The sequence below is a fragment of the Cervus elaphus genome, chromosome 27 (assembly GCF_910594005.1).
Source record: "Cervus elaphus chromosome 27, mCerEla1.1, whole genome shotgun sequence".
NCBI classification, from domain to species: domain Eukaryota; kingdom Metazoa; phylum Chordata; class Mammalia; order Artiodactyla; family Cervidae; genus Cervus; species Cervus elaphus.
The window spans coordinates 23,703,454-23,731,043 of NC_057841.1; the positions used below are offsets into that span (position 1 = coordinate 23,703,454).

The window sequence follows — 27,590 nt, forward strand, 5'->3', positions numbered from 1 at the left end:
TTCAGGCCCGAGGCGTCAGTACAGAGCCTGCTAAGAAATCTTCCCGGCTGATCCTGACACTTTATTTCTGCTGAGAATTAGGAAAGCACAGACCATATTTTCTCTCTCCATCCAGCCAGGCACTCCCTGCCATCCCCACGAAGGCTATGTGGATGCTGACCATCCCTAGATCATAATGGGATGTGAAATATGACCCCGGGAGCCACAGGTCCATGGGAGCCAAGTCAATTCTGCTCTACCGCGGGTGCCTGGCCCATGGCCGAGGGCAGGTGGGAGGCTGGACAAGCCCCTGGGTCCCTGCTGCCAGGATCCCAGCGATGGAGGAGATCTGGGAGCACCGTCCAGGGCTGGCCAGCTCAGGGAGGGCTTGTGGGAGAGCAGCGGGGGGCTGAAGAGAACCAAGACTGAGTCCATGATCTGGGGCGGAGCATTCACAAACGCCCAGGTACCAAGGACAGTGGGCCCAGTGGCTGGCTGCCTGAGGGTGGGGCGCTCCCTCAGGGGAAGGCTCCAGGCACAGGCAGATTCCATTTGCCTTGTTTACTTTACCATGGAAAATGGGTCTCCTCACAACAGAAACAGTTCCCCCCGCCCCAGCCCTTGTCAATCCATAGGACTCACCCCCTCTGCTCCCACAAAGAGACAGCTTGCCGCGGGACTCAGAAACAAACTGCCAGGGAAAACGCCCTCCTGGGTCCCCTGACCTAAGCTTTCGGGGGTGGCTTGGGCCTGCTCTGGCCCCAGGGATGAAGTCTCCTCTGTGGGCTCCTCCCTCCCTCGTCTCCAAGCTACTGAGCTCGGCTAACTCTGGTTCACACACCTCCGCCTGCCCCTGCTCACCCCAAGTCCTCCCTGGAGAAGCCTGCATCACCCCACCCCCATCCCCACCTGCTCTTCTACTTTGAACTTTCCCAGACCTTCCCCAAGCCTGTCAGGCCTGATTCCCAGCATCTTTGAACAAGCAGCCCAGTGTCCAGAGTCCTGGGCTCATCTTGATCACCATTGACCACCTGTGTGACCTCAGGAGAGTTTCTTAACCTCTCAGAAACTCTTTCCGTGGCTAAAGCTTCTCTATTTGCATACACCCTAGGGGAAGTGGTCATATTCCGACAATATAATTTTGGAGCAGCTGCTTGTGTTCCTGTAGGTGTCACAGAGCAGTGGCCCCCTTGCAACTCAATGCCCGATGTTGACTGTACCTTCTATATGGAAAAGGGAGAATTCCTGCAGGGCCTTTCCCCCTGGAGTACCAGGAAGACTTCAGGTTCAAGGGCAAGAGGCCGGCGGGGCTGTGGGAGAGAAGCTTTCAGGCCAAAGGAACATACAGGGGAGAAAGGGCTGGGCCATGAGGAATGAAATAATACAAGAGGTGGTGGGGCCCAGATTTGGGGGGCTAGGCTGAGGAAGTTGTAGTCAATGTGATGACCCACTCGCCCCTTGCCAGAAGGACATCTTCCCTTCATCCCCTCCTTCCAGAGCAGCAGTGCAGTGTGCCCACTCAGTCGTGTCCAATTCTTTGTGACCCTATGGACTGTAGCCTTCCAGGCTCCTCTGTCCATGGGGTTTTCCAGGCAAGAATACTGGAGTGGGTTGCCATTTCCTACTCCAGGGAATCTTCCCAACCCAGGGATCGAAACTCCATCTTTTGAGTCTCCTGCATTGGCAGGTGGCTTCTTTACCACTGCAACACCTGGGAAGCCCCACTTCCAGGGCAGCTTGGGGTCAAATGAGATGAAATGTATGAAGGCCAACCCACCCTCATCGTGTTAGCTCCATGCCTATCAACCCTGGCTGCGTCCCAGACCTCCCACTCCTGGGGCTTAGCTTTTCATTGGAAAAAGAGAGAATAATACCTTCCTCAGAGAATTATAAAAATTACATAAGCAAGAAAGCCATAGAAATTCATCCAGGAGAGTACAGTGGCCAGAACTGGGCCCAGGTCAGCCGTGGAGCCTTTCTGGAGTAAGAGACCATTGAAGCTCTGGGGGTAGGGGTGGGGGTTGTGAGCCAGGGGGGGAAGGGGTGTTCCAGAAGAGGGGAGAGCCCCGGAAAGGGGTGGGTGTGGAGCCTCCAAAGGCATAGAAGGGAAACCGGGGAGAGAGCCCTTCTCCCAGAGTCAGATGCCTGCTCGGCCTCCTGGATCTTTTTCTCAAAGACTGGAAAGGAGGTGGTTTATGGGGGAGTCAGGGCCCCTGAAAGGAAGCTGGGAATTTCCTTATGTCCCTCATTCTTCTCTGTGATCGGAGGTCCCCGTACTGCACGCTTAACTCTGCTGGCTGAGCTTACATACCCAGCACCTTCCTTTCCCTTGGCTCCATGAGGGGCGCCGAGTGGGGACCTCCGAGCAAACGGTGGCACCCAACCCCTCTCAGTGGGCCGGCCTCCCAGCATCCTCTCCTGCCCCCAGCCACCCGAGCTTCCTGGTCCACTGCTCCGTGCCCTGCCTCCCGCCTCTGTCCTTCCTCGAGTGACTCTGCCCTTCCCCGGCTTCGTCTTCACCTTGCTGAGTCATGGGCCCCCACGCTCCCCCACCCAGTCATCCTGTCGCAGCCAAAACTTGCTCAGAATCCTAGACCAGGAGGAAGCTTGCCACGGGCTAGTCCAGCCTCCTCCAGACACTAGGGGAAGTGGCAATGAAAAGTCCCCTGGTACAGAACAAAAAGCCCCCAAATAGCCCTGGCAGACCCGGGTTCTCAGGCACATCCTGGCACTAGTCAGCCCCACCTCGGTTTCTGCATCTATCAAATGGGGCGTTTAGTACCTGCCTGCCTCTCGGGGTGCATTTGGGAGAGGGATGCAGGTAGGACGAGGGATCAGGGAGGTACGTGACACGCAGAAGCATGGGCAGAGATGCAAAGTTCGATTCCATTTGCGCGATTCCTCCCGTTTTTATTGTCTGAAATATCTTGGGACCTCAGAGCCTCCTAGCCCATCCTATGCCTCCGGCAGCAGGAGGATTAAAAACAGGCTGCGGAGCCTTGGATCCTTGGAGTCGCGAGCCCCCTAGTGGCCTGAATGAGGCATTGAACGGATCCTCCCGAGAGGCCAGCTGCTGGGAGATGGGGAGGCAGGCGGTGCCCCCTGCTGTCCTCCTGGCACCCGGACATCACAGGAGACGAGTAGCTGCCCACCCCGCGCATGCCGCCCCCACCCCACCGAGGGGACAGCCTGACTGCAGTCTGGAGCCCCAACCCTGAGCTCTGCTCCAACCAGGAGCTGCGCAGCCCAGAGCCTCAGGCACCCCTGGGACCCACCCTCGGCGTCTGGGGGACGGCACAGTAGGTGGGGCGCAGCTCGCTGCCAGGCCCCAAGCCAGGCAGGAGTCAGTTTCGGCCGGAGACCAACTCGGCAAAGCCAGCTGTGTCCTGGGTGGACCGACATCGCAGTTAGCAAGAGCTGCTCACGGCTGGCAGGCGACACCCCAGGGTCTTCAATCCTGAGAAACCCTCCTGAAATCAGGGGGGCCCTGGGGACCGCACTGGGGAGGGGAGGGGGCGGGGCTTTAGTGAAGACCCTCACGTCTGAGTCTGTCGCTGCGCCAGTGCTGGGGGCGCGGGTGTCGGCGTCAGTGGAGTGGGCAGTGTGCCGTGTCCCTCGAACACCCGCGCACCTCGGGGTGCAGGCGCGCCTGCTCTAATGCTGCCCCCTGTGTTCTGTTACAGATGAACCGGCCGATCCAGGTGAAACCGGCGGACAGCGAGAGTCGAGGAGGTAGTAGCTGCCTGCGCCAGCCCCCTTCACGTGAGGGCCCACTTGTCTCTGCCCCTCCCTTCCCTCCATTCCCGCTCCCCCTCCACCACGGGAGGGGGTTGCAGCAACTCCCTGCCGCTGCCTCCAGCCCCCTGGGGACCTCGTGGCTGGGGCTTGGGATGGGCCTTTGGAGCCCTGGGTGGCTGGTGTGGGGACAGACTGAAGAGGAGTAGAGTGGATTGGGGTCTGCATTTTGCTGGGGTTCCTTCCTCTCTGTGAGTCAATGGGCAGGATGTCCTGGGCGCTTCACTGCCCCCTTTAAGACACCTCCATGTCAGGAAGGAGAACCCCACTGTGATGGGACTGGACTGGCTGAAAGGGCGCCAGGATGGGAGGGAGGAAATGTGCTTCAATCCTTCCCCAGCCTTCCCAGGTGGTGCCCATGGTAAAGAGCCCGCCAGCCAATGCGGGAGAGGGAAGAGATGAGGGTTCAATCCCTGGGTGGGGAAGATCCCCTGGAGCAGGGCATGGCAACCCACTCCAGTATTCTTGCCTGGAGAATTCCCCTGCAGACAGAGGAGCCTGGTGGGCTACAGTCCGTAGGGTCGCAAAGAGTCGGACACAACTGAAGTGACTTAGAACACGCCTGCGGTGGAAAGTTCAGGCCAGAATGGGCAAGTCTGAGGAGGGCTGCCCTTGGGGGTGTGGGGCCACTCTGGCCAAGATCCGGACCTAGATACAGGCAGACAGGCTGATGTCTGGAAGGGACAGAGCAGAAGGACACACACAGCCTCACCCACACACGCAGGCCCCCGCTCCCTGAGGGGAGGCTCTGCTGTCTCCACCAGCGTGGCCTCACCCCCACTGTACACAGAGGCCGGACCAGGCCAGGCTCCAGCTTCCTCTGTCAAGCACCCACCATCCCGGGTTCTGACCGGGCACCATGCCCACTCCATGCCCACGCCAGTGCCCTCTGCCCCTGGGCCCTCCCGAGTGGGCCTGGACAGTCACTCTCAGCTCAGCTCAGCTCAGCTGGGCACTGAGGGACATCTCTCTCCCTATCCCTCCCTCCCCCCAAATTTTCCAGGAAGTTAAGAGCCTGAAGGCATATAGACAAAAGCTACTCGCAAAGTTGAGAGGCGAGCTCCTTGTCCTGGAGTGTGGCCACAGGTAGCCTGCCCACCCTGGGGAGGTGTGTAGGGTCCCTCCAGCACAGGTCGCTGCCCTCGGGTGGGGGGTGCCGTCTAGGGTCCCTCCAGCACAGGTCGCTGCCCTCGGAGGCCCAGTAGGTCTCCCACCTGGGTACAAGGCCTCTGTGGCCCTCCGGACCCAGGCCTCGAATCACACCCGACAAGCCTAACCCGCGTCCTGGTGCTGCCCGAAGAGGCCCCATGCCCCAGGGCACAGGCCTGCGTCCCCGTGGCCCCCTGAGGGCGTCCCGTCCTGGGGACCCCCATCGTGGAGGTGGAGACAGGTCAGTCGGTGAGCAGAAACGGTTTGGATGCGAAGGGTTTGTGCAGAAATCACCTGATTCACACTGCTGGCTCCTGCCCCCTCCCGGCAGCCCAGTTCCTCGCTTTTCTCTGCCCACAGAGGCTCCTCAAACACCCAGGGCCAGGCCTCCGGCAATGCCCCTGCCATGTAGGGAACCCCAAGGAGTCAGCGGAGACCCTGGCCCTTTGGGGGACACCTGTCATGTAAGGGAGGGAGCTCAGAAGGCAGGCGGCACCCACACCCCCAGAGGAGGGGTCCCTGAGGTGGGGGCAGCCAGAGGCCTCAGAGGAGGTGGCACCTGAGCTGATTGAAGGAGGGGACATTCCACACCTGGGGACGGTGGAGTGGCCGGAAGAAGGCCCAGTGCAGGGAGGGCCTTCCGCCACCACCACCAGCTCAGAGTCCCGCCCGTTTACCCCAGGCTCATAGCCAAGTGTCGGGAGGCCCGCCGCGCTGAGCTCCAACACAAACCATTTCTCCCTCACTTGCCTTGGAGGCAGTTGCTCTCCGACTCCAAGTTGCTAACCTCATCTCCTTTCTCCCATATATCTCCCATGTTGACACTTGCCCCAAACCAGATTAATCAGCTTTTTTATCCTTCCTGCGGTAGCAAGGGGGTGGGGGTGGGGGTGGGGTGGGGGAAAGAGAGCCAAACCTAAACATCTATCTATTAATTGCATATTCAATATTAGACAGTGAGATGATCCTGAGTCAGCATCATCACCAAGCTCTTTGGAAAAAAAAGAAAGTTTAAAATAATTTAATATCCATTAAATACTTCTTCTGCAGAGGGAGGGGAATGGGGGAGAGGTGGGCATTAACAAAGATGAAACCAATGGGAACAGGAGACGGGGAGATGGAGGCAGGGGTAGGAGGGGGAGGGGAGGAGAAATCCAACAGGAAAGGAAGAGCCCAGAAAGGAGAAGGGGAAGGGGCAGAAGGCAGAGGACGGCCTGGGAGAAAGCAGGTAGGGAGGAAGATGGCTGGGAGCCGGGGAGACTTGGGGGGCACAGATGTGGGAGCGAGAGGAAGGGGTCCCGGAGGGAGAGGGGGGTTTATCCCCACCCTGGTTCTCCTCATCCCCGGTTACACAGGCTGGGTGCTTGGCCGGGGCTCCCCAGGAAGAGTACAGGACGGCAGTTCTTGTTCTGGTCCTGGGTTCTAGCCCCACCTTTGTGCAAAATGAGCTCTGGCCTGGACACCACTTCTCTGGGCCTCCACGTCTTCACCCAAGGATGGGAGAGCTCACTTCCCAGGGAAGCTGGTGTTTACAAAGCACCCACTGAGGGCCAGCATTTATTTTGTTTTATTTATTTTCCTTTTGGGAGCACCGTGCAGCTTGTGGAATCATAGTTCCCCGGCCAGGAATTGAACCCAGGCACTTGGCAGAGAGAACACAGAGTCTTAACCCCTGGACTGCGGGGGAATTCTTAAACAAACACACGTAACCCATACAACAACTCTGGGACGTGGAAGTTATTGGCCCCGCTTAAAGGTACAAACAAAGGCCCAGAGAGGCCAAGTAACTTGTTCCAGATCACACAGCTATGTGGCGGCCGAGCCAAAATTCAAAGCCCTGCCTGTCAGTCAGCAGCACCCAGATGCTCTGCATTCCTCAGACTCCTAGAATAGTCTTTCGGACTCCGGGGACAATGGGAAGGTGCCACAGGCATTTGTCTCACCTCTGGGCTCATTCTCAAGGTAAATGAGGGAGGCAGGTCCCGGCTGGACAAGGAGCTCCGGGACCTACCCATAAAACGTGAGAGACCAGGGCTGCAGGGGTCAGAGAAGAGAGCACTCACTGAGGAGCAAGCAGGGAGGGCTTCCCAGAGGTGAAAACTGGACCCAGAGTTGCAGACGCGGCAGGAGACAGGGAGGGCACGAAGTGATAATGGAGCCCAAGCACACGGCCGAGGGGGCGCGCGTGTCTCCGTCAGAAGCAGGAGCCACTGACCCTGTGTGGGGACCTGGCGGACAGAGGGCATCAGAGCTCTAATACCCCTGGGCAGGAGGAGAGGAGGCAGCCCCCAAGACCTCCAAGAGCCAGGGGTCCAGCTGTGAAAGAAAACCAAGGGAGAAGGAACCACCCCGACTGCAAGGAGGATCCTGTTAACCCCACAGAGCTTCCTGGAGCAAATTGTATTCAGCTCAGATTCACCCCCAGCCCCAAAGAAGCAAGCCAACAGGGGAGCCAGGCAGGCCGGGGACAGCGAAACACCAGGTGGGTCCCCCACCCCCGCCAGTACCTACCCTGACATCTCAGAGGCCAGGATGCTTCCTCGCTCATGCCCCGTGATGTCCCGAGTCTCCCAGCAGACCAGCTGACCGGCCCTGAGAGGGGCTTCACGGTCAGCGTCTCCGCAGCCTCGGGGGCCCTCTCTCAGTTTCGAGGGTGGTGCCCGCAGCCCTGACCCCTCCCATCCACCCCACTCTCAGTCCAGGGTGGGCCTTACGGCCCAAGACAGGACAAGCCCCCCACCCCACTCCAAGCCAGGCTCCTGTGGACAGGTTGTGGGGGCTCCTTTCAGGAAAGAAGGCTCTGGGCAGCTGGCCTCAGGCAGCAAAACTGCCTGGGGACCCTGGACTGAACTGGAGGAGGCTGGGGCTGGGGTCCACCTCCACCCCCCAGGGGGCCCTCAAGAGAGTCAGCAGGCAAGTAGGAGCCCTTGAGGAGAGAAGGAGTGGCTGAGACCTGAGCCAGCGGAGTGGACGCTGGCCGGACCCCACCCCACTCCTAGACACACCCCAGCAGAAGTGAGCTGTCCCCTCGGAACTACCCCCTGCCACGCTTGGCCCCATCGCCAGAAACCACCCCCACCTCTACCCAGTAGCCGGCTACAGGTCAGGAGGTTCAGCAAATGGGGGCCTCATCCGGGCTATGTATGGAGGAGCCCCTAGCGGGGTGCACTCACACACCTTCCCACCATCCAGCTGTCCACCCATGCCGACAAAGACACCCACACACACCCAGCTCCACAGCTGCTCCCAGGGAGGCGGGAACTAAGTGTCCCCCCAGCCCATCCCAGGATCCAGTGACTGGGGGTGGGGCACAGACAGGATTCTTCATCAGGTTTTATCTCATCAACATGAAATGACAGGAAGAAAACAAACAAACAAACAGCGAGATGTCAGGCTGAAGGGTTGGAGAAGTTAGAAATCAAGAGGGCTTGGGAGGGAGACCTGCAGAAGGGGGGACTCTGAGACCCAGGGGGCCACCCCCTCAGAGCGAGCAGGGGCCACCAAGGAGCTCTTGCGGAGGTGGGGACGGAAGCAACATTGAGAGCGCCTTGCAGGATGGCCGCCACGCTCTCACCCCTCCAGGACTTGAACGGGAAACCACAGAGGCACATTCCAGCCTCCAGTGGGAGGCCGGAGCTGGGGGTGTGGTCATGCCCGAGTGGGGACCACCAGGGGGCTCCCCCAACCCCTCCCTGGTCCTTCGGGCATGTTTTCTGGAGGGGGCCTTCATCAGATCCAAGCAAGGGAGGCAAAGGGGCAGCTTAGACTGATCCGGAGAGGGGATGCTGGATGGAGGCCAGTGATCACGGAAGGGAGGGTACGTGCGGAACAGCAGGAAGGCTGAGTGCCCCATTATAGTTATAAAGTCCTGTGTCTCCCGCCGTCTTCAGGGCCTAGGGAGGCTCCAGAGAGGTCAAGGGGAGTGGCCCTGAGCCTCAGCCATGACCCCCCGCCCTGACATAGGGAAACTTGGAGCCTGGGAGCCCACGTCTGGTCTCTCCACCAGCCCGATCCCCCGCCTATCTCAGTCTCTCTCCGGCAGGATGAGGAAGGCAGGGAGAGTTGGAGGCAAGTGTGGCAGCCCCTCCGTGAGATGTTCATTTCCACTCGGTGCAAAGCAGGTGCGGGCCAGTCGCTTAGCCCTGCGACTCGTTGAGGCTCTTGCTGCTCCCTGTCCGTTTACCAGCGTCTTCAGGGCCCCTCACCACGCCGGCGCGCGTGGCAGCAGCGTCCCGCTGGGCCAGCTAATGAGGTTGGACCTGATGGCTGTGGATGGCTCCGAGACCCTCCCCGAGGCCACATTCCCCACCACAAAACCGGGGCCGACTCGGTCCTCCACCATCTGTAGCCCCATCGGTTCCTGCCGCTTTTAAAATCCTATTAAGTTCCGCATTTCTCCTCGGAGCATTATTTTATTTCTAAACAGTCCCAGACCACGTGCAGTTGGGAGGCTTTGGAGGATCCACTCGGGGACCAGCTGAGGGGTGTGGGTTTCACCTTCAGGTTCTGGGGCCCCGGAGAGCCAGGCCATCCTGCTGACCCCCCGATGCTGGGTTTCTCACGTCCAGACTTTTCTAGCTATTTAGTCCCATACTTTATTTAGGCAGTTTCAGAAGCGGCAGATGAAATGGCTCTGCTTTCGGAAAACTCAATATACAGAAGTTTCCATTTTTCAGTCTCGAGGGGCAACAAATGACTCCCTCCACCAAAGCTTCCAGGGAGACAGAGGCCCCTCGGGGTTCTGCTAGGTCCCAGGTGGGAGGGGGTACACAAAACATGAGATGAGGGCCAGGGGCCACAGCATCTTGAGGATTCATCTGAAATGATGCCAAGATGGTAGGAAACAAGATTTTAAAAAATGGTGTTACTCCAGATGACCTGACCCAAGGTGCAGTTTCGGGGGGGGGGGGGGAGGGTGTCAGGAAAGGCTTGGAGGCAGGTGTGAACCCTTGCAGAAGGTCCTGGGTGAGGTTCCCCTGGGGGTGGGGGTGGGCTGGGCAGAGACTGCAACCCCAAGAACCGCCTCATTTCTGCCACAGCCAAGCTACTGTCTGGAAGTCGAGTCCCGGAGCAAGGGCGCCACCCCACCTGGGCCCAGTCTCTCCGCTTTGGGGCATCAGGAGTGTCCGCCCAGGTTCAGCACCTCCTGACCTCTACTCTGGGGCTCTTGGCTGGTACCCCGCCAGAGAGATCTCAAAATGAGTGGAGGCCACCTCACCTCAGCCAGAGGATGGGACACTGCGCTGAGAAGGGGTCCGGTGACTAAGGCCCCAAGCAGCCGCAGCTCAGAGCAAAAGACACCCCCTGCCCCCCGCACCTTTTTGTGGCCCCACAGAAGCCCCTGGGGGTAGGCAGTGTGTGCGCTCTGCTGTGGGCTGCTGACCGTGTGTGTGATGGGGGTGCACTGGGGTGCCTTTCCTTACCACAGCCCCCAGACCCTGCAGACCCCCACATCCTCAGCTCCTCAGTCATCAAGTTCAACACCATGCTCCCTTCTCACAGCTGTGTCTGCCCCCAGGGCCCCGGAGCGAAGGGTCAAGGTGAACCTTTGACTGGGGGACAACTAACTGCCCCGGTCGGCCAGGCCAGGACATAGCACGCAGTGCCTTGGAGGGGTCTCAGGGGCCATTGTGTCCAGCCGCATCCCCCTCGGTCCCCCCGCCCCAGTCCACCTCTCACATGGCCCTCCTGCTTTTAAAAACCATCCAGAAGGAAAGTCTCCTGGCCTCTCTCAGCCTCCTTCAGAGCTCGGAAATCCTGTTTTGTCAGCCTGTCCTGCCCTATTCCCTCCGGAATTTCTTGAGCTGTAGATTGTAATGTTTTCCCTTGAACGCTAGCCCCAGAGTTGATACCCCAGCAGATCTCTCGTATCCTCACGTCCCTGATTTATTTTGGACTGATGTTTAAAGAAAAGGCATTACAATGTTCAGCTCAGGAAATTCGTGTCAGATCTAAGGCAGCACGTCCCCACTTCCCAGACAGTGGTGGTACTCAACGAGCAGCCTGGGGCAGGGGCCCTATGCCTTTGGGGAGGAATGAAGATCAGACATCTCATCACCAGGGCAAGTGCCCCACCCAGGGCTTGGTTTCTTTGGTGGACAGGAAGTTCTACCACATATCTGACCATAATCTCGCTTACTTTTGTTTAGGAATTTCCAAGCTGCTTAGTCGCTAAGTCGTGTCTGACTCTTCGCGACCCCATGAACTGTAGCACATCAGGCTTCCCTGTCCTTCACCAACTCCTGGGGCTTGCTCAAATTCATGTCCATCGAGTCGGTGATGCCATCCAACAAACATCTCATCCTCCGTCTTCCCCTTCTCCTCCTGCCCTCAGTCTTTGCTGGTGTAAGGTTCCTCTGTCCTGGGGTTTTATTCTCCATAACGCTTGTTCCTTCTGACTTAAAAGGATCTTTGCCTCCTTTCTTTCCCAGGCTGCTTTTAAAAAGAAAATTTAAAACTCCAAAAAGGTCCTCTTGTTTACACAACTGAACCCAGCAGCAGCTGCATGAAGACAGGTCTTTGTGGCTGGAGAAGGAGAGTGGCTGTTGGGAAAAAGCGTCCCTAGAGAGGGCCCCCGTGGGGCAGACGCACATTATAAATACCTTGGTAACTCCTGCCATAGGTGCGAAATTATAATTAACTGCAAACCTGCTGAGCTTAAATGGACTTTAGGTTTGCAGCTGGGGGAAGGGGTGTTGATTGATCTGCATTTTGTTGTTAAAGTTCTTTTAATCCATTCGGCAAGTTAAGTGGAGACTCGTGGCTCCTCACCAAATTCCCTCTGGCCCCCGGCTAATTTAGCAAAGGACTGTTTCAGGGGAAATGGGATATTAATCATTGCAAATGGGCTCCTGGATGATATTTAAAAGCTGCCTCGCGTGTGCCCAGGCTGAAGGGACCGACAACAGGAACAGGGATGACAGAGGGGACCACTGCTCCCCGTCTCCCGCGCTGTCCCACGGAGTGCTCTTGCGGGCAATGTGTGCACAATGTAGAAGGTGGATGCACACTTCCTCAGGAGACCGGCAGGAGGTGAGAGAGGATGTCACAGGCAGTCCTTCCTGGACCAGGTAGTCCTCAGCGCAGCCTCCAGTGAACCCCGATGCAGGCAAGACCCATCCAGTGCCCCCCTGGCCCCCGACACACCCCACTTGAAACAGCCTGATAGCAACGTGGCAGCCGTGAGGTTGTGCAGGGGGAGGTGGGGGGTGAGAGGCAGGGAGAGACAGTGAAGACCAGAGAGATTAGAAAGGGTGACCCCTGCTTGACCTTCATGGGGAGAGGATTTGCAGGAGGAAAGGCAGAGTTTCCCAGGTGGGAAAATAGCCCAAGCCAAGGATTGCTTCGAGGATCCCGAGAGGCGGGAATGAGGGAGGGCAGGATATGGGAGCAGTGATTTCCAGAAGGTGCTTTAAACTGACACATTTAGGTGAAGGGAAGCCATCTAAGGCTTTGGGGCAGAGGGTGAGAGGATATATATATATATATATATATATATATATATATATATATGTCATGCTTTCCAAACAGTAGGTTAGGAAGACTCAACCGGATGTGGGGAGGGAGCTTGAGCAGAGAGATGGGCAGAGATGGTGCTGGTCATCACACCCACACATCCTGCCCCTCCCACAACAATCTCTCACCAGCTCCTATTGCAAAGGGGATGGTGACACCCCCTCGGAGCTGCCATAGGTGGAACGCAGTTGGTTAGCTGTGGAATATTCCCTGACATCTGCTGTGGTTATTCTATTCTTGCAGTCAAGTCCTCGGGCGGTGAGAGGTGATGGGGGTGAGGACCGTTGACAAGGTGTGATCAACGAAGTGCCAAGAGAAATCATACTTCCCAAGGCCAGAGCTGTACTGTGCGTGTGAATGTACCAAAACAGGGTGAGCCAAGGAAGGCTTCCTGGAGGAGGTGATAATTGGGATGACAGGTTTACCAGGAGGTAGCACCTGGACTGTGCCACAAAGACATGAAAACAGAGGCAGAGGAGGCAAATATGTGGCATCTTAGATCTTTTTAAAAATAAAGTAGAGTTGGTTTGGATGCAGAAGAGGGTTCACTCCCTGCAGTAAGACCAGATGTGGTGCACTGTGGGTCTCCCTGCTCCTCGTATTCCAGGGCACAGAAGTCCTGGATGTGGCGCATGGGCAGTCTGAATCTGGGGCCGACCTGTCTCTTCTCACCCTCCAGTCCCAGTTCACCAGGCCCATCCCAGGGCTTGTTTCTCTACCAGAAGCCGCTGCCCAGTCTTCCTGATCAGACGTGCCTGTCTGCTGTTAGGAGCCCTGCTCCTTCCCCACCCAGTTCAGGACAATACACACGGGATCTAGGCAGTGTCTGCAGCGGCTGCTGCTGAAGCCATGCCCGGACTCTGGAAGGAAGATGGAGAGAGCCAGCAGGGACCTCGGTTCTCCCATTAGGCCACCCAGAGCCTCCAGTAAGAGCGCACCAGTCTTGGCCCTGCAAGGTGGGCCAAGCGTCACCCCTATTCTCCTAGAAAGGAGAGGTGACTTGCCCAAGATCATACAGTCAGTAATCAGCCTTCACACTCAGCCCTTCAGGCAGGACCTTGCTGCCTTCTCTCAAGCCTGGCTGTGGTGCTGAGACCTAGAGAATGCTAGCCCAGCATCCATGCCTCAGAGGCACAAAGGATGCAGTTAGACCACAGCCTTCAGAATGAGCTTTCCAGCTCCTCACTCCCCTCCCTGATGCCCTTTGGGAATGGGGGTGGGTGTAGGGGGATTTGGGGAGGGTCCAAAGCTGAACTTTCTAAGGTGCAAAGGCAGCAACAAGATGAGCCCGTATGTGGTCCTTCTCAGCACTGAGGGTTAGCTGGGAGGGGCAGGTGGAGACACTCCACGTCTGCTGGCAGAGGAGAGCCAGCCTGGGCACTCAGGGTCTTGTCTGCTGGGCCTGGAGAGAAGGAAGGCTTGGCAGAGGCTGGAGGGCAGCAGGGACAAGCCAGCATAGATTTTCTTTTCGATCACATCAGAGACAAGCCCATGATGCTGACTCATGGATGTCTTGTCCCAGATGCCACATCCCAACTGGATAACAGGCCCAGGTGACTTAGGAGGCTTAAGGTTTGGATGTGAATGGCTGACTGCAAGTGACTCAGAAATGCAGAGAGATGATCCCCGCCCCTGGAGAGCTGACCATGAAAGACAAATGTGTGGGGGATTCCAGAATTCTTTAATCCAGATTCTTTAAGTCTTTGCTGAGCTTTGGGTCCTAGAGAAGCTCAATCTGGTGAGGAGATCAGCTTAGACTTCAAGGGCACCAGAAGGGTAGTGGAGACAGCAGGCGCCATAACTGGCAGAGGGGAGGAGCTGTACGGGTGGAAGCAGTCAGGGAAGGCTTCCTGGAGGAGGCTTCCTACTGGAGGGAATTCAGGCTGAGAAACCAGTGACACCAGGATTCAGGCCCTGTGGCATAAACCCTATCCAGGGAAAATGAGGAAGCCGGGTGACTCAAGAAGAGGGTTCCAGGGAATGCTCCGCTAAAGAGCTGGGGGTCTTCTGGAAGATGAAGGGAACTGGTGATTGGTGAAAACTGGACATGGGAAGGCTGGTCACCTGCAGCGGGGCCGGACAAGGTGTCAAGGAGACTCGGGAGAGGCTCTTCCGGCCTCCAGCTGTGAGGGGGTTGGGCAGGGGGCATGGGAATTAAACTCTTAAGTTCAAGAGTCCTTTTGTCACCATGAAATACAAGCCCCAAAGCCATCCAGGCCCTGCCTGGAAAGATGGCCCTTTCTGGCTCAGAACGCCTCTCCTGTTCTCTCTCTCTGAGCCGCAAAGTCAGGCAGTGGGTGTTAGTGTCTCATCGGGGCAAGTCTGCCTGCCCGGGCCTCACAGGCCAGCCTCCCATTCGGCTCTCTAAACAGGAACTTTCTCTACCTCTCAGCTCTCTGCTGGCCGAAAAAGCAGCCCCCTCTTACATCTCCCCCACCCCAGGCCCTCCAAAGCCTGGTCCACAGGCAGGGGGCAGCCGTGGGCAGCGGGGCGGATGCCGCTGACATTGGCATTCTCCTTGCAGTGCGTCTTAATAATTTAATGACTATTAGCAGGGCCGCGGTGGTAGAGGGGGAGGGGGCGCAGGGGGAAGATTTATAGAGAGAATTCACTCCAGGTTGGGGTTTTGTCTTCCTCTGTTTTCCTGGCATTTATCATGCATGTTTTAATTTGGATCGGAGAGTTGCTACCATCTGGCCATTATCGCAAAGAAATATTCATTTTCACTGAGTGACACGGGCTCCATTCATCACAGAGTGTGCTGATCGCCCTGGAGTGCGGGGCTGCGCTTTCTCCTTCGCTTGAAATGAACCCTGGGCTGTGAGCAGGTCCAGTTTGCAGGGAGCAGAGACACTGCCTCCGCGGCTGCCCATGAGCTCCCAGCCAGGTGGGCAGGGGCCACTTTGGGGGATGGCCAGGGTGGGGGTGGAGGGGAGCAAGCCCCCTCCTGCCATCACAGTCTTGCCTCCCCTCACCTCCCCTGGGGTGTTAGGGGAAGGACTCTGGGTGGCCCCCGCACCCTCCCCCAGGCTCCTGACAGCCAATCCCCCACCCAGCCTGCTGTCCGGGGCGGCCCCCAGTCCAGACCAGAAATGGCTGGGGTAGGCCCCCTGCTCGGGCATCAGCATCTGCTAAAGGCAGGGACGCTGTCCCGCCAAGGGCATCTCTCCCGCACAGGACGTCGCTCGAGTGGTGTCATTTCAGGTCAGGGCTGTGTGAGGGACAGAAGGGCCTCTTCACTCTCTCATCACGCTGTAGTGGTACCATCGGGGTGGGGCCTGTGGGAAGAGACGTGTCTGCCTCCAATTGGGACATTTCTGGAGCGTCACCCCCGTCTCCACACACCGCTCACCGCCCCGTCAGGGGCCGCTGGAGACCTCTTGTCAGCAAGGGGAACCCAAGCACGATGCTGGACACCTAAGGGGGGCGTTTCAGAGCATCCTCAATCAGGCTGAGCTCCACTTTAAGTCCACTCAGTAAGCAGGCCTCCAGATCTGCCAGACAGAGAAAAGAGGAGAAAAATCTCTTTTCATCCATTTTAAATAGTGAGTTCAGGGCACCCAGACCTTGCCGGGCCCCGCTTCTGTGTTCCCTGCTGGTGGGGCTTCAGACTCTTCACCTCACCCCCCAGCCCCCGCATCCAACACTCCGGGAGAAGAGCCAATGAGAGGCAGAAACGGCTTCGTGGGGAAGGTGTGTGCTTTGCCAGAAAAGTAAAATTAGGCAGGAGGGTTTTCACCTACCAGAGTTCTGCACCCCCAGAGCCACCAACTTTCCTGGTCTGTGTCCTGGAAACTGCGGCCAGACCCTGAGCCTGAGGCCCTGACCACCTACTAGGATCCAGGTACTAGGATCCACCTACAAAGACCCAGGGGACAGTGCTGAAGGAAGCCCAAGGGGAGGACTGTGAGAGCTTCGCTGCCTCTTTCCCATCAGAGAAGAAAGGCCCCGAAGTCCTACCCCTACAGTACCCCCCACCCGGCTCTGTTCTGTAAGCTCTGATTGAGCATCCATTGTATGCATCCCACACCTCAGACAGATGAGCCCCGCTAACACGACTCTTGGCTGAAAGTGAAACTCGTTCAGTCGTGTCCGACTCTTTGCGGGCCCCATGGACTATACAGTCCATGGAATTCTCCAGGCCAGAATACTGCAGTGGGTAGCCTTTCCCTTCTCCAGGGGGTCTTCCCAACCCAGGGATAGAACCAGGGTCTCCCGCATTGCAGGTGGATTCTTGGCTGGGACTGGGGTGAAATCAGTGAGACCATGAGGAAACTGGAAAAAACCTCTAATACACTAAGCTGACCTCAAGTGAGGGCCGTCAGGTGCAGTGCAGGAAATCCACAGGCCTGAACCCCTCCCTCTCTGCCACGGGCCAGGTCCTGCCTGTGGGTGACTTGTGTCTCCCCTTCTCCCAACTCCGCGGCTTAGGTAATACTGGGCATTGGACAGAAGAGGACACTGAAGCCCAGAGGGTCACTTGCTGGGGTCACCAGCTGGTGGGTAGTGCACCTGGAAGGAGCCTAGGACCCTCTGATTTCCAGCACCAAGCAGTGAGTGTGGAAAAACCTAGGACAGCTTGGAGCAGGAGGTGGCATTTCAGCTAGATGCGGTGGGAGAAGCGGCATTCTAGGCAGGGAGCCCTGCTTGCCTGCCCTCTGCCCCTGGCTTTCTCTCTTGGCACTTGTTGAGCTAAATTAGCTGTCCCCCACCACCACCCCGCGGGGTCCCCCCTCCCGCTTCCGGCAGCCCGGGGAGAGGTCCCCACCTCCTAGGAAGGCGGGGAGTGTTGCTGAGCGCGGCTGAGGACCCCTCCCCGCCCCTCTCCCCAGCTCGGCGCCGCCCCCTCCCCCCTTGGAGCTCATTCCGTGACACCAGCAGCTCTGAAACATCTGCTCCTCTATCCGGGACCCGCAATTTGAATAAATTACCCCGACGTGGCAGCAGCCTGTTATTAATGGCTTGAGTTTTATAAGATGCTTTAGTTTAATAACACTGTAGCCCAGCGCCGCACTTCTCGCGGATATTTTTATATTTCGCCTCCTCCTGCCTTCCTCCATCCTCCGCGCTGCCTACAGGGCTCTGGTCTGAGAGCCAGGACTCCATCAACCCCCTCCCCGCCGCCCTCCGGCTCCTCCCTGGGAACCAGGGGACCACCAGCCCCCACCTGCGTGCCACAGCCTTGAGGAAGAGGAAGGCTGAGCGATGCGCAGAGAACGTGGTCCCGGGCAGGTTCTGTGCTCCTAACTCGAGAGCCAGCCGGGGCTTTGGTGCTTTTGGGGACCCGCAGAAACCTGGTGAGCGAACCTGCCTCTCCCCAGTTGGGCTGGCAGTGTCCGCAGCTAGCTGGGAAGCAGAGGCCACAACTTATATCTTTATTCACTGCCCTTGGCTCTTCATTATTTTGCTGCTTTGCCCATGTGCTCATGCCCTTCACACCTCCTGCAGGAAGCCCTCCTGGAATACCTCCAACAGCCCTTTCTGCTCTTCCTACAAGCCCAGACACCACCCCCCCCCCCCCCCCCCCCCCCCCCGCCCACACACACACACACTTCTCCACTGCCCTCCTTCCTTGTCTCTTCTCCCCACAGCCTGCCTGCCAGTCTTCTTCAGGAACCCCCTGGGGCCAGGCCAACCCTTTCAGAATTAACAATAGGCACTCAACATGTGTGTGGCTTCCACAAGCTTGTGCATCTGTGTGGGTGAGGCTTCCTGCAGAGAATGGGTGCAGTCACGGACAGGAGAAAAGTGGGCCGAGGGGTGGGCGGGCTGTTCCTTGGGGATGTAAGATAGAAAGCGGTGAGGCTTAAATAGGTAGCCAGTGTAGTCGTGGCCTCAATCGGTTCCCAAAAATGTAGACAGCAGCCATCGTCTAGAAGGGCGGAGACTGGGCTCCTTTCGGGAACATCCCTCCAGCTCTGGGAGTGGAAGCCATGGATTCATCTCACCAGCAGGCCAGGGGGGATTGGCCCCAGGGTAGGCCGGGGAGCTTGCCAACGGGAGGCCCCCAGAGCCTGGAAGCAGAAGGAAAGGCTATCCCTTGTGTGGGGGGGATGGGTAAGACAGAAGGGGGGCCAGACCCCCCGGTGTCTGCCACCACGAGGGTTCTGGGAGCCAAGAAGCCCAGAGGGTGCCCTCTGGGGGAGGGGCTCAGAGGACCCCTCCGTGACAGGGCCACATTTAACTGTGTAGTCCCCTGTTCCTGGGGACCCCATGGTGGTGATCCTTGCACTGACTCTAAAAGGGAGGGTGCTGTGCCCCCTTCCGTCCCCCAGCCCCGTTCTGAGGGTTCCAGGGGCGGTGGGGGGGAGGCTCTCGCCGCTTCCCGGTTAGACTCTTAACTCCTGTGGGACTCTGCCTTTTGCTAAGAGCCCCACCATTATAACATAATTACTGCTGAAAATGACCTTTAAAATATATTTTAAATTCAAAATGTCTTTAAACCCTTCACTGAGCACCATTTTTCAATTTCAACGACTGTTTTCCTTTTTGGAGGGGGATGTGAAGGGTAGGGAGTGAAGGAAGGAGTCCTCGGAAAGGATTTTGAATGTTAACCTCTTGCGGGTACAGAGAAGATGGAGACGGCTGGGCACCGCCTGGGAGCAGAGGGGTGGCTCAGGGTGGGCAGGAGGAGAGGATGGAGCGATCTGGTCCTGATGCTCTGCCCTGCCCACCCCTGCCCCTTGCCTCCAGCCTGACCGGCTCTCATTCACCCCAGGGCGCGTGCATGAGAGACTTAAGGAAGGGGCTGAGAACCCTGGGGTGGTTGCCGCCAGCTCCTGACAGCCCCCTCCACCAGCTTTCTTTCTCCTCTGTTCTCCTTCCAGAGGCCATCCACATATGATGCTCCGAGGTTCCATTCCCTGCATCTCACCCCCTTCCTGCAGGATGGCGCCCCCTCCCCACTCTGCACCTACCCACACCTCCATTTCATGCCCGCTTGGCCCTGACCTGGCTAGTACATCTGGTCCCCACACAGCTGTGCTCCTGGCTGCCTCATGCCAAGGCCTCCTGGGAGGAGAAGGGATGAGGAAGCCCAGCTGGGAGAGGAGGGCTATTTGCAGCCCCCAGCCCCGCTCTCCCGAAGGCTCCCAGAAGCAGGTCTAGGAGAAGGGTCTAGCCGGCTGGCCCCACCACAGTCCTGCTTCTCCACATCTTCAGCCCCCAGGAAACTTTGCTGTGCACCCCCCAAAGTCCCCGTGCTTCTGTCTCACTAGTCCTGTCCCTCTCTCCCCCATCTCTCCCCCACACCACCTCCAGGAAACCTGGGTGGGGGGTCCTATGCTGGCCGATGTCACCTCAACCCCTGCCGATGTGGTCCCTGACTTGCATCCTCCCTCCTAGGCCGTCTGCCAATTGCTCAGCCTGCTTCCCCATCTGAGCTTGACGTGCGTGCTGATGGGGGGGCTGCCTGCTGAGGTGACCGCGAGGGGCGTGATAAGGCAGTGTGAGCCTCTGACCTCCTACATGGAGGCTCGAGTCCTACGCAAACTTGACAGAGCTCCACGCTCCCCATCCGCTTCCAGTGGCAGGAGAGGGTAGAAGCAGGGGTGAGAGAGAAGGCTCTGATGTGGTGGGGTGTTACACGGGTAGCTCCATGCAGGAGACCCCAGCTGGATTCCTGGGTCGGGAAGATCCCCTGGAGAAGGGATAAGCTACCCACTCCAGTATTCTGGATAAGCTACCCACTCCAGTATTCTTGGGCTTCCCTTGTGGCTCAGCTGGTATCACCTGCAATGCGGGAGACCTGGGTTCCATCCCTGGGTTGGGAAGATCCCCTGGAGAAGGGAAAGGCTACACACCCCATATTCTGGCCTGGAGAATTCTATGGACTGTTAGTCCACAGGGGTCGCAAAGAGTCGGACACCACTGAGCGACCCTCACTTTCACTTTCACTTTCCATGTAGCTTCCCCAGAAAGGAGGGGCCAGCAGGCATCAGACAGTCCTTCCAGTGTATTCTTAAGACTATTTCTAGAATGGCCAAATTCCCTTAGCATCCAACATGCTCGGTATGAAAGTCGGCATATATTTCAAAGCCCAAGCAAAATAACATGCACACTATCCAAGTCTGTGGATCACACGATTTTTTAGATTGTCTGTAGTTTTGAATGACTTTTGCCCTCAGCCATGGAAACTAGACCCTTGAAGATGAGAGCTCATTTCAGCTGCTGCCCCTCCTGGAAGGGTGGCAGCTCCTTGACCTCCCACAAAGGTGTTCAGGGCTCAGGGAGGTAAGAGAGGTGAGAAGGGCTCTCAGAGGTCAGAAGAGGGGGCTCGTGGGATGGATGCAATGGGATGGCATCTATGAGTAACTTTGAGCCCAAGTCCAGCTCTTGGAACCCTGGCTACTGCTGGAGAAGGCCTCTAGAAAGGTGGGTGGAGGCAGGCAGGCATGAGACCAGTCTGAAATGATGAGGCTGCTAAAGCGTGTGGTGCCAGAGGGTGGGGCGTGGGGGTGGAGCACCAGCAACCATCCTGGCTGGGCGTCTCCACCTCCAGCTCCTCCCACGATGACACCCTACAAATGAGGCATTTATGGTTCAAAAGGACTAAATTACATGCCCGCAGCCACCCAAAAATTAAAGGGTAAGGACTAGATTGAAATCCTCAGCTGCATGATTCTACGCACCTCCCACGGATCAGAATTCCTCAAACTAACCTGATACTCTGAACCCAAACTCAAGAATCCATCGGGTTGGCCAAAAGGTTCATGTGGATTTTTCTGTAAGATGTTCACAAACTTTCTGGCCACCCCAACAGAATGTTTCCCTATTTCCTATTCCCTTGGACTGACCTTCAAGAGCCCCCTCAATCTGGCCCCAGCTGTTCATCCCCTCCAGGAGAGAACAGGGTGGGCACAAAGAGACTTAGGAAGAGCCAGAATGAAGAGCTCTATTGCGATTCACCTTATTGTGTGGCCACTCTAAGAGAAGCATTAGTGTCCAGAATAGAGGAGGTGATGTCTCCACTTTAATGATAAGATCAGGGGCCAATCTTAGAAATGAGGCAGGCACTTACAGTTCTTTAATTACTTGCCCGTGCATGCCTGCTAAGTCGCTTCAGTTGTGTCCAACTGTTTGTGACTCTATGGATTGTAGCCCACCAGCCTCCTCTGTCCACAGGATTCTCCAGGCAAGAATACTGGAGTGGGTTGCTGTTTCTTCCTCCAGGAGATCTTCCTGACCCAGGGACTGAACCCGCATCTCTTAGGTCTCCTGCATTGGCAGGCAGGATCTTTACCACTAGTGCCACTGGGGAAACCCATAGCCGCACAAAACTTAAATGGTTAAGGACTGGATTGGACTTTGTGACTCCAAAGTCTTGGCTCTCAGCCCTTGTCTCTTCATTCTTTCTCCAAGTCCTACCCAGACACAAAGTCCAGCTCAAAGCCTCCCTCCTCCAGGAAGCCCTCCCTGCTGGCACCAGCTCTCCCCAGCCTCCTCGGGCCTCTGTACACTCCTTTCTGTGTGTGCTGTGTGTAGGTATGTGTTTGTTCCTCAAGAAGGTCGTAAGTTCCTGAGGGTCAGAGTGTAGCCTCAGCCCACACATCTTCCCAAGCCAGACCCGGGGGGAAGCACCAGGGCAGGCCCACCTTCCCACACAGACCGCCTGCCTTTTCCTGTGCCTGCCTGGGCCTGAGCGGGCAGGAGGTCTGCATGGTGGTGGCAAGGACAGCAGAGCGGGGAGAAGGCCGATGGTGGAAGGCTTGCATGTCAGAGAGACATGCATGCCCCGTGATGCACAGTGACCAGAGAACACATTGTTTCCAATATCACAGTTATAACGTCAATTAAATGCCTGTGACTTAAATCATCTTTAATAGAGATATGGCCACTCAATGAACCATTAGCAGAGTCAGCATCTTCTTGCTCCCAGCAGGGTCCGACACAGAGCGACGATTCAGGCTGGGCTCAGGCTGCCGGTACCTCCACAGACAGGCCCCTGGGGCTCCTGGAAATGGAGGAGGGGCCACTCAGAACAGGAGAGTCAGGCAAGTGCTCGGTCAGGCAAGGCTGAGCTGGGAGAAACCATCTGGTCCAAGCCCCTGTTGCCTGAAGCCACTGCGGGTGCGGTGGGATGGAGGGAGCACGCCTGTCCTCCGGGGCTCTCCTGAGCCCTGGGTGAGCACTGAGTCTGGGCCGTGGGGAAGCGATGGCCGTGCCCTCTGGGAGTGCCGTGCTGGGTGCTCCCTTGCCTCCTCAGGTCTGGTGGAGGACAAGCATGACGAATCAGGCAGGGACAGGAGTGCCTGAGGACGCCAGGGTGGTGGAAGCCCGGGGGTGGCCCCTCATTCTAACTGAGGCCCTTTCCCTCCACCCCCCGCCCAAGATGAGCCTCCCCTGCCCTGATAGCTTCTTTCCACCTCCTCGCCTCCACCTTGGCCTCCTCAGGCCACTCCACGCAGTGGTCCCATCAGAGCCCGTTTCTCCACTGTGCATCTCTCCAGAGGCTTCCTGTCGTCCCACTTAAGCGAGAGTCCAAGGCCCTTATTTTCCCTGGTCCAGTCGTCCTGCAGCCTCCATGACTCCACCTCCGCCACCCCTTCCCTCAATCCCTGGCGCTAGCTCCCCTGGCCTCCTGGCTCTTTAGACATCCTTGCTCCGGCCTTTGCAGCCTCTGTTCCCTCTCCCCCATAATCACTTTTCATCACATCTCAGCTTACCCATCCATCCATCTCATCCAGGCCTGCCTGACTTGCCAACTGAGATCGCCCCAGATGCCCCGGCTGCCACCTTGTTTTATCTTATCCCTGGCACAGACCACTGCCCTGACCTTTTCTCATCCACCGTCCTCCTCTCCCCACTCAGAGGTGAGCTCTGAGCTGGCAGGGGCTCTATTTGCTCTTCTGTGTACCTTGGCATCCTGCCCCGTGCCTCGCCAGGAGCAGGGGCTTGGTGTGGGTGTCTGGGGGTAGAGGACAGGGACCACGCAGATGATGCTGTGAAAGTGCGGAGATGGGGGATCCTTGCCTGGGATCCTGCAGTCAGCGATGATCTACAACACAGGGGTTACATTTACCAGGCCCAGAGGTCAGAGGTGAAGGGGGAAGGCCCCTCCTTCAAGGAACCTCAAGGAGTTCAGGGGTAGCCTCCAGGTTCAGGTTTCTCCAGGCTGGGGAGGGGAGCAGGCTCCAAGCTCAGGTCCTGAGAAGCCTGACAGCAACTGGGAGAGGAAGGGCCCCAGGAGGATTTATCTAGAAGGTGAGACGTGGCGGGCGGGGGAGCGGGAGGCAGTGTGTGTGGGGGGGTGTCACAGCATAGGAATCTGGAGGGGGAGGGTCAGGCACAGAAGCACGGGGCTGGAAATGCGACTCCCTGGCCTGGCCGGCTTCCAGGAAAACTCTGTGCAATCAACCAAAGAAGCATATTTGAGAAAACGGAATTGTGAGAGTAACTTGGAAGCCTCAGTTGCCATGGGAACATATCTGTAAATACTTAACTGCAAACATTAAGTGACATGCGGGAGGGAGCGAGGGAGCTGGAGTCCAGCGGGGACCGCGGGAGCCGGCCAAGTCCACCGTCTCGGTCCTCAGCCAACCTGCCTCCCAGGAGCTCAGTCCCGGGACCCGAACCCTGGCTCCTCCTGTCTCCATGAGCCACACACTCCAAGGGCAAGGATTCCAAGGGGTCCCCGAGACTCCCAGGTCTTCTGCCTGGTCCCTGATCCCCACTCCAGACCCCAGGTCACTTGATCTCAGGAATTTCCTAACCCGGAGATGCCCAGGCCCCCAGCCATGCCCTCAGCACCCCTCTTCATCCACCCCACTTCTATGAGTGGGGGCAGGAAAGTGAAAGTGAAAGTCACTCAGTCGTGTCCAACTCTTCGCGACCCCATGGACTATACAGCCCATGGAATTCTCCAGGCCAGAAAACTGGAGTGGGTAGCCTTTCCCTTCTCCAGGGGATCTTCCCAACCCAGGGATCGAACCCAGGTCTCCCTGCATTGCAGGAAGATTCTTTACCAGCTCAGCCACCAGGGAAGCCCAAGAATACTGGAGTGAGTAGCCTATTCCTTCTCTAGTGGATCTTCCCGACCCAGGAATCAAACCAGGGTCTCCTGCATTGCAGGTGGATTCTTTACCAACTGAGCTATCAGGAAAGCCCCATGGGGACAGGGAACCAACGTAAATCAGGGAAGTCTTCGCAACAAGTGCATTTAACAGCCCCAGAGGTTTTGCCTTCAGCAGCTCCTAGCCTCCTGTTCTGAAAAGGACAGACCCCCTTTTTGCTTCACCGTGCCTCCTCTTGTCTGCTTGGCCAGGCCTGTCCCCCGGCCTCTCTGCCCCCCACAGGGAACCCTCCATCCTTGGCCTGGCACTGACCAGGCTGCTCCGGTCCTGCCTAGAGGTTCTTAACCTTTCTGGGTCACGGGGCCGCTTGGGAAGGCGAGGAAATCTTTTCATTCATCCGTTCCATGTGTCAACACAGTTAATGAGCACCACCCGGCCCTCTGCTAAGAACTGGGCCGCTGTCCCAGGACTCACGGCCAGGGGACGGGCAGACAGTAACAAGAACCCCAATCAAAGGCATGGCTGCCGGTTGTCAGCCGGTGTTCAAGGTCAGGCCGGGGCCGGGCCTGACTGCCGCGGGACGAGTGAGGACACAGGAGGAGTGGCTGGGGAGGATGGGAGCAGAGCCTACGCAGTCTCCAGAAGACCGTTTAAAAGGCTTCGGATGTTACTCAGAGCGGAACAGGGAGCCCTGGGTGGCTGTGAGCAGAGAAGGGCCGGGTTCAGTCGGTGCTGGCTGCTACTGTGGAGGCAGACGATAAATGAGGGCGAAGCAGGGGACAGCTCGGAGGTCCCGCGGGGACAAAGGAGAGATGGGTGTGGCTCGAACGTATGTGGTGGGCGACACGGTGAGAGACACTACAGTCTGTCTCCCTGGAAGAGGGTGCATCCTTCGCTATTTTGTGCACCCTCTCAACACGCTTCCAGACCCCAGTTCTCACCCACTGTCCCTCTAAGGTCCTGTGGCCCTGGGTTCAGAGCCCACCCTCCCGGGCCTCTCACCCTAACGGCACTGGACACCTCTGACCCTTTGCCCATCTGCGGAGCTAAGGCGAGCCGCGTGTCAGCCAGGGTCCCCTTCCCGGCTCCCCAAGAACCATTCACCATCTCTGGCAGCCTGGAGAGTGCGAGGGAGGTGTGGATGGGTCTCCCAGACATTACGCTGAGTGCAAGGAGCAGACCCGCATCAGCAAACTATGAATACAGTTCTAGAACAGTTCGTCCCAACTGTGGCGAAAAAAGTCAGGATACTGCGTGTCTTCGAGGAGGCCGGGCTGCTGGAAAGTGTCTCAAGAGAAGCCTCTGGGGAGATGGGGATGGTCTGTATCTTGATTAGGAGTGTGGGGCACATCACGGTTTGTGTATGGCGAAGCATATCAAGTTAGGACTTCCCTGGTGATTCAGTGGTTGAAGACTCCATGCTTCCACTGTGGGGGGCACAGGTTTGACCCCTGGTCAGGGAAGTTCCACATGCTGCATGGTGCAGTAAAAAAAATTTTTTTAAGGATTACAATTAAGATATATATACATTTCCCTGTTGGTAAAATTTATCTTAAAAAAAAAAAAATTCTAAGAAGAATGCTGTGTTCCAGAAAGAACCAGGAAGGGTCAGCTGCCTAAAAGGATGCCTGTCTCGGGGGAACATCCCCCCCTTCCACCATCATCAAGTGCTCTGAGGCAGCTGCAGGCAAGGGGAACGCCATCTGATAAAGGCGTGTGTGTTGAAGTGTTAGAGGCTGACTACAGGGGATGAGAGACTTTGCATTCTAGAAGAGAGTCCTGAAGACAGCAACGCTTACCCCAATGAGATGAACCTGATGATGGGATCCAACACCCCTTGGCCAGCAGTGGGTAGGGGTTCCCAGTGCCCTCAGCCACACGTTATGCCTCGCAGACCATCTGCCCTGTGAATACGATGGGCGAAAAGGAGAGAGAGGAGTCTATAATCATCTCCCTCCTTCCTGCTGACTTTCCACTGGCCTCTGGCCCCCTGGCTGTCAGCCTTTGATTTCCCCTGCTCCCTTCTTATCTTCCCCTTGCTGTCGATATTGCCCTAATTGATTTCTGGTCCAGGTCAGAGCTCTTGTGTCTGGTTTCTGTCTGGTGTGTTTCTCCCCCCATTCACACAAGGCCCTGGGTCTGTAGGAAGAGCCTAGAGGAGAGATTGTGCTCTTGATTTAGCCTTTGGTTGGGGTGGTGTTTGTGGGGGGGCAGTGCTTTCCCATACATTGCTGGCTTACAGATCCCAGAGCCTCCACCCTGCCCAGTCTGAAAGGAGAAAGACCCCCCTTAAGAAAATGATGCTATACCGTGAATAGAACCAGAGCCAGGGGCTGTGCCTTGGCGGGGTGGGGGGGTCATTGGTGTGGACTGGAGCAGTCAAGGAGGGCTTCCAGGGAGGGGTGTTACACAGGCTTTCAAGATGGGGAGTGCAGAGATCAGTAGAGGGAGGGAAACAGCGTGAAACTAGGGCACCCAGGAGTCCCAGTGCACCAGAACAGGTCCAGAGGTGTAGATTCTCCTGTACTAATTGTGAATAGTATCCCCTTTCAACCTAACAAGAGTCCCACTTTGAGCAATAAATTATAGAGTCACTCAATACATTAAAAACCAACAAACAAAACAGATAACTGAATGGCACAAGCCCAGAGGCAAGTTTGCCCGTGTGTTTGCCAAGTGGCTGGAGGGAGGGGTCCTGTAGGAGGCAAAGAGTGAGCAGGGAGGAACGGAGAAGGGGCTGGGGGTGTTCCTGGTGTCCTGAGTGCCCTGAGGCTTCAGAGCACCTCACAGGGCCCCTCCCCACGTCAGTGGGCCTCAGCAATCCCACACGCCTCTTTCCAAGAGAAGACAAAGGCCCAGAGAAGTGACTGCACTGGACGCAGGCCACACAGCTCCAGCTCCATGGCGATGCATGAGGGTAGAACCCAGACTCCTCTCCCACACCCCAGCACCCCATCCTTTCCACTTGGGGAAAGAGTGAGAGCTGGGTGTCCCACTCCTGCCACTGGTGGTGGAAGACTCCCCAGGCCCTACCTAGGTGTGGGTACAGATCATAAAATTCTCCTTCTTACTCACTGTGCAGCTGTGGGTGAGCCTCTTAATCTCTTTACGTGCCTTTGTTTCCTCATCTGCAGAGCAACC

General features: G+C 57.2%; 1 protein-coding gene across 50 annotated transcripts in view; it reads left to right on the forward strand.

Moving 5' to 3' along the window:
• Nucleotides 1-27,590, forward strand: part of CELF4 (CUGBP Elav-like family member 4) — a 313,604-nt gene that overhangs the window by 234,772 nt on the left and 51,242 nt on the right. For 28 of the 50 annotated variants that reach the window (XM_043889128.1, XM_043889174.1, XM_043889142.1 and 25 more), the window contains exon 3: nt 3,663-3,741. In XM_043889128.1, the coding sequence (XP_043745063.1) occupies nt 3,663-3,741 (79 nt within the window). The remainder of the gene's footprint in view (nt 1-3,662; nt 3,742-27,590) is intronic. The other 22 variants (XM_043889137.1, XM_043889177.1, XM_043889155.1 and 19 more) reach the window with 1 other exon arrangement.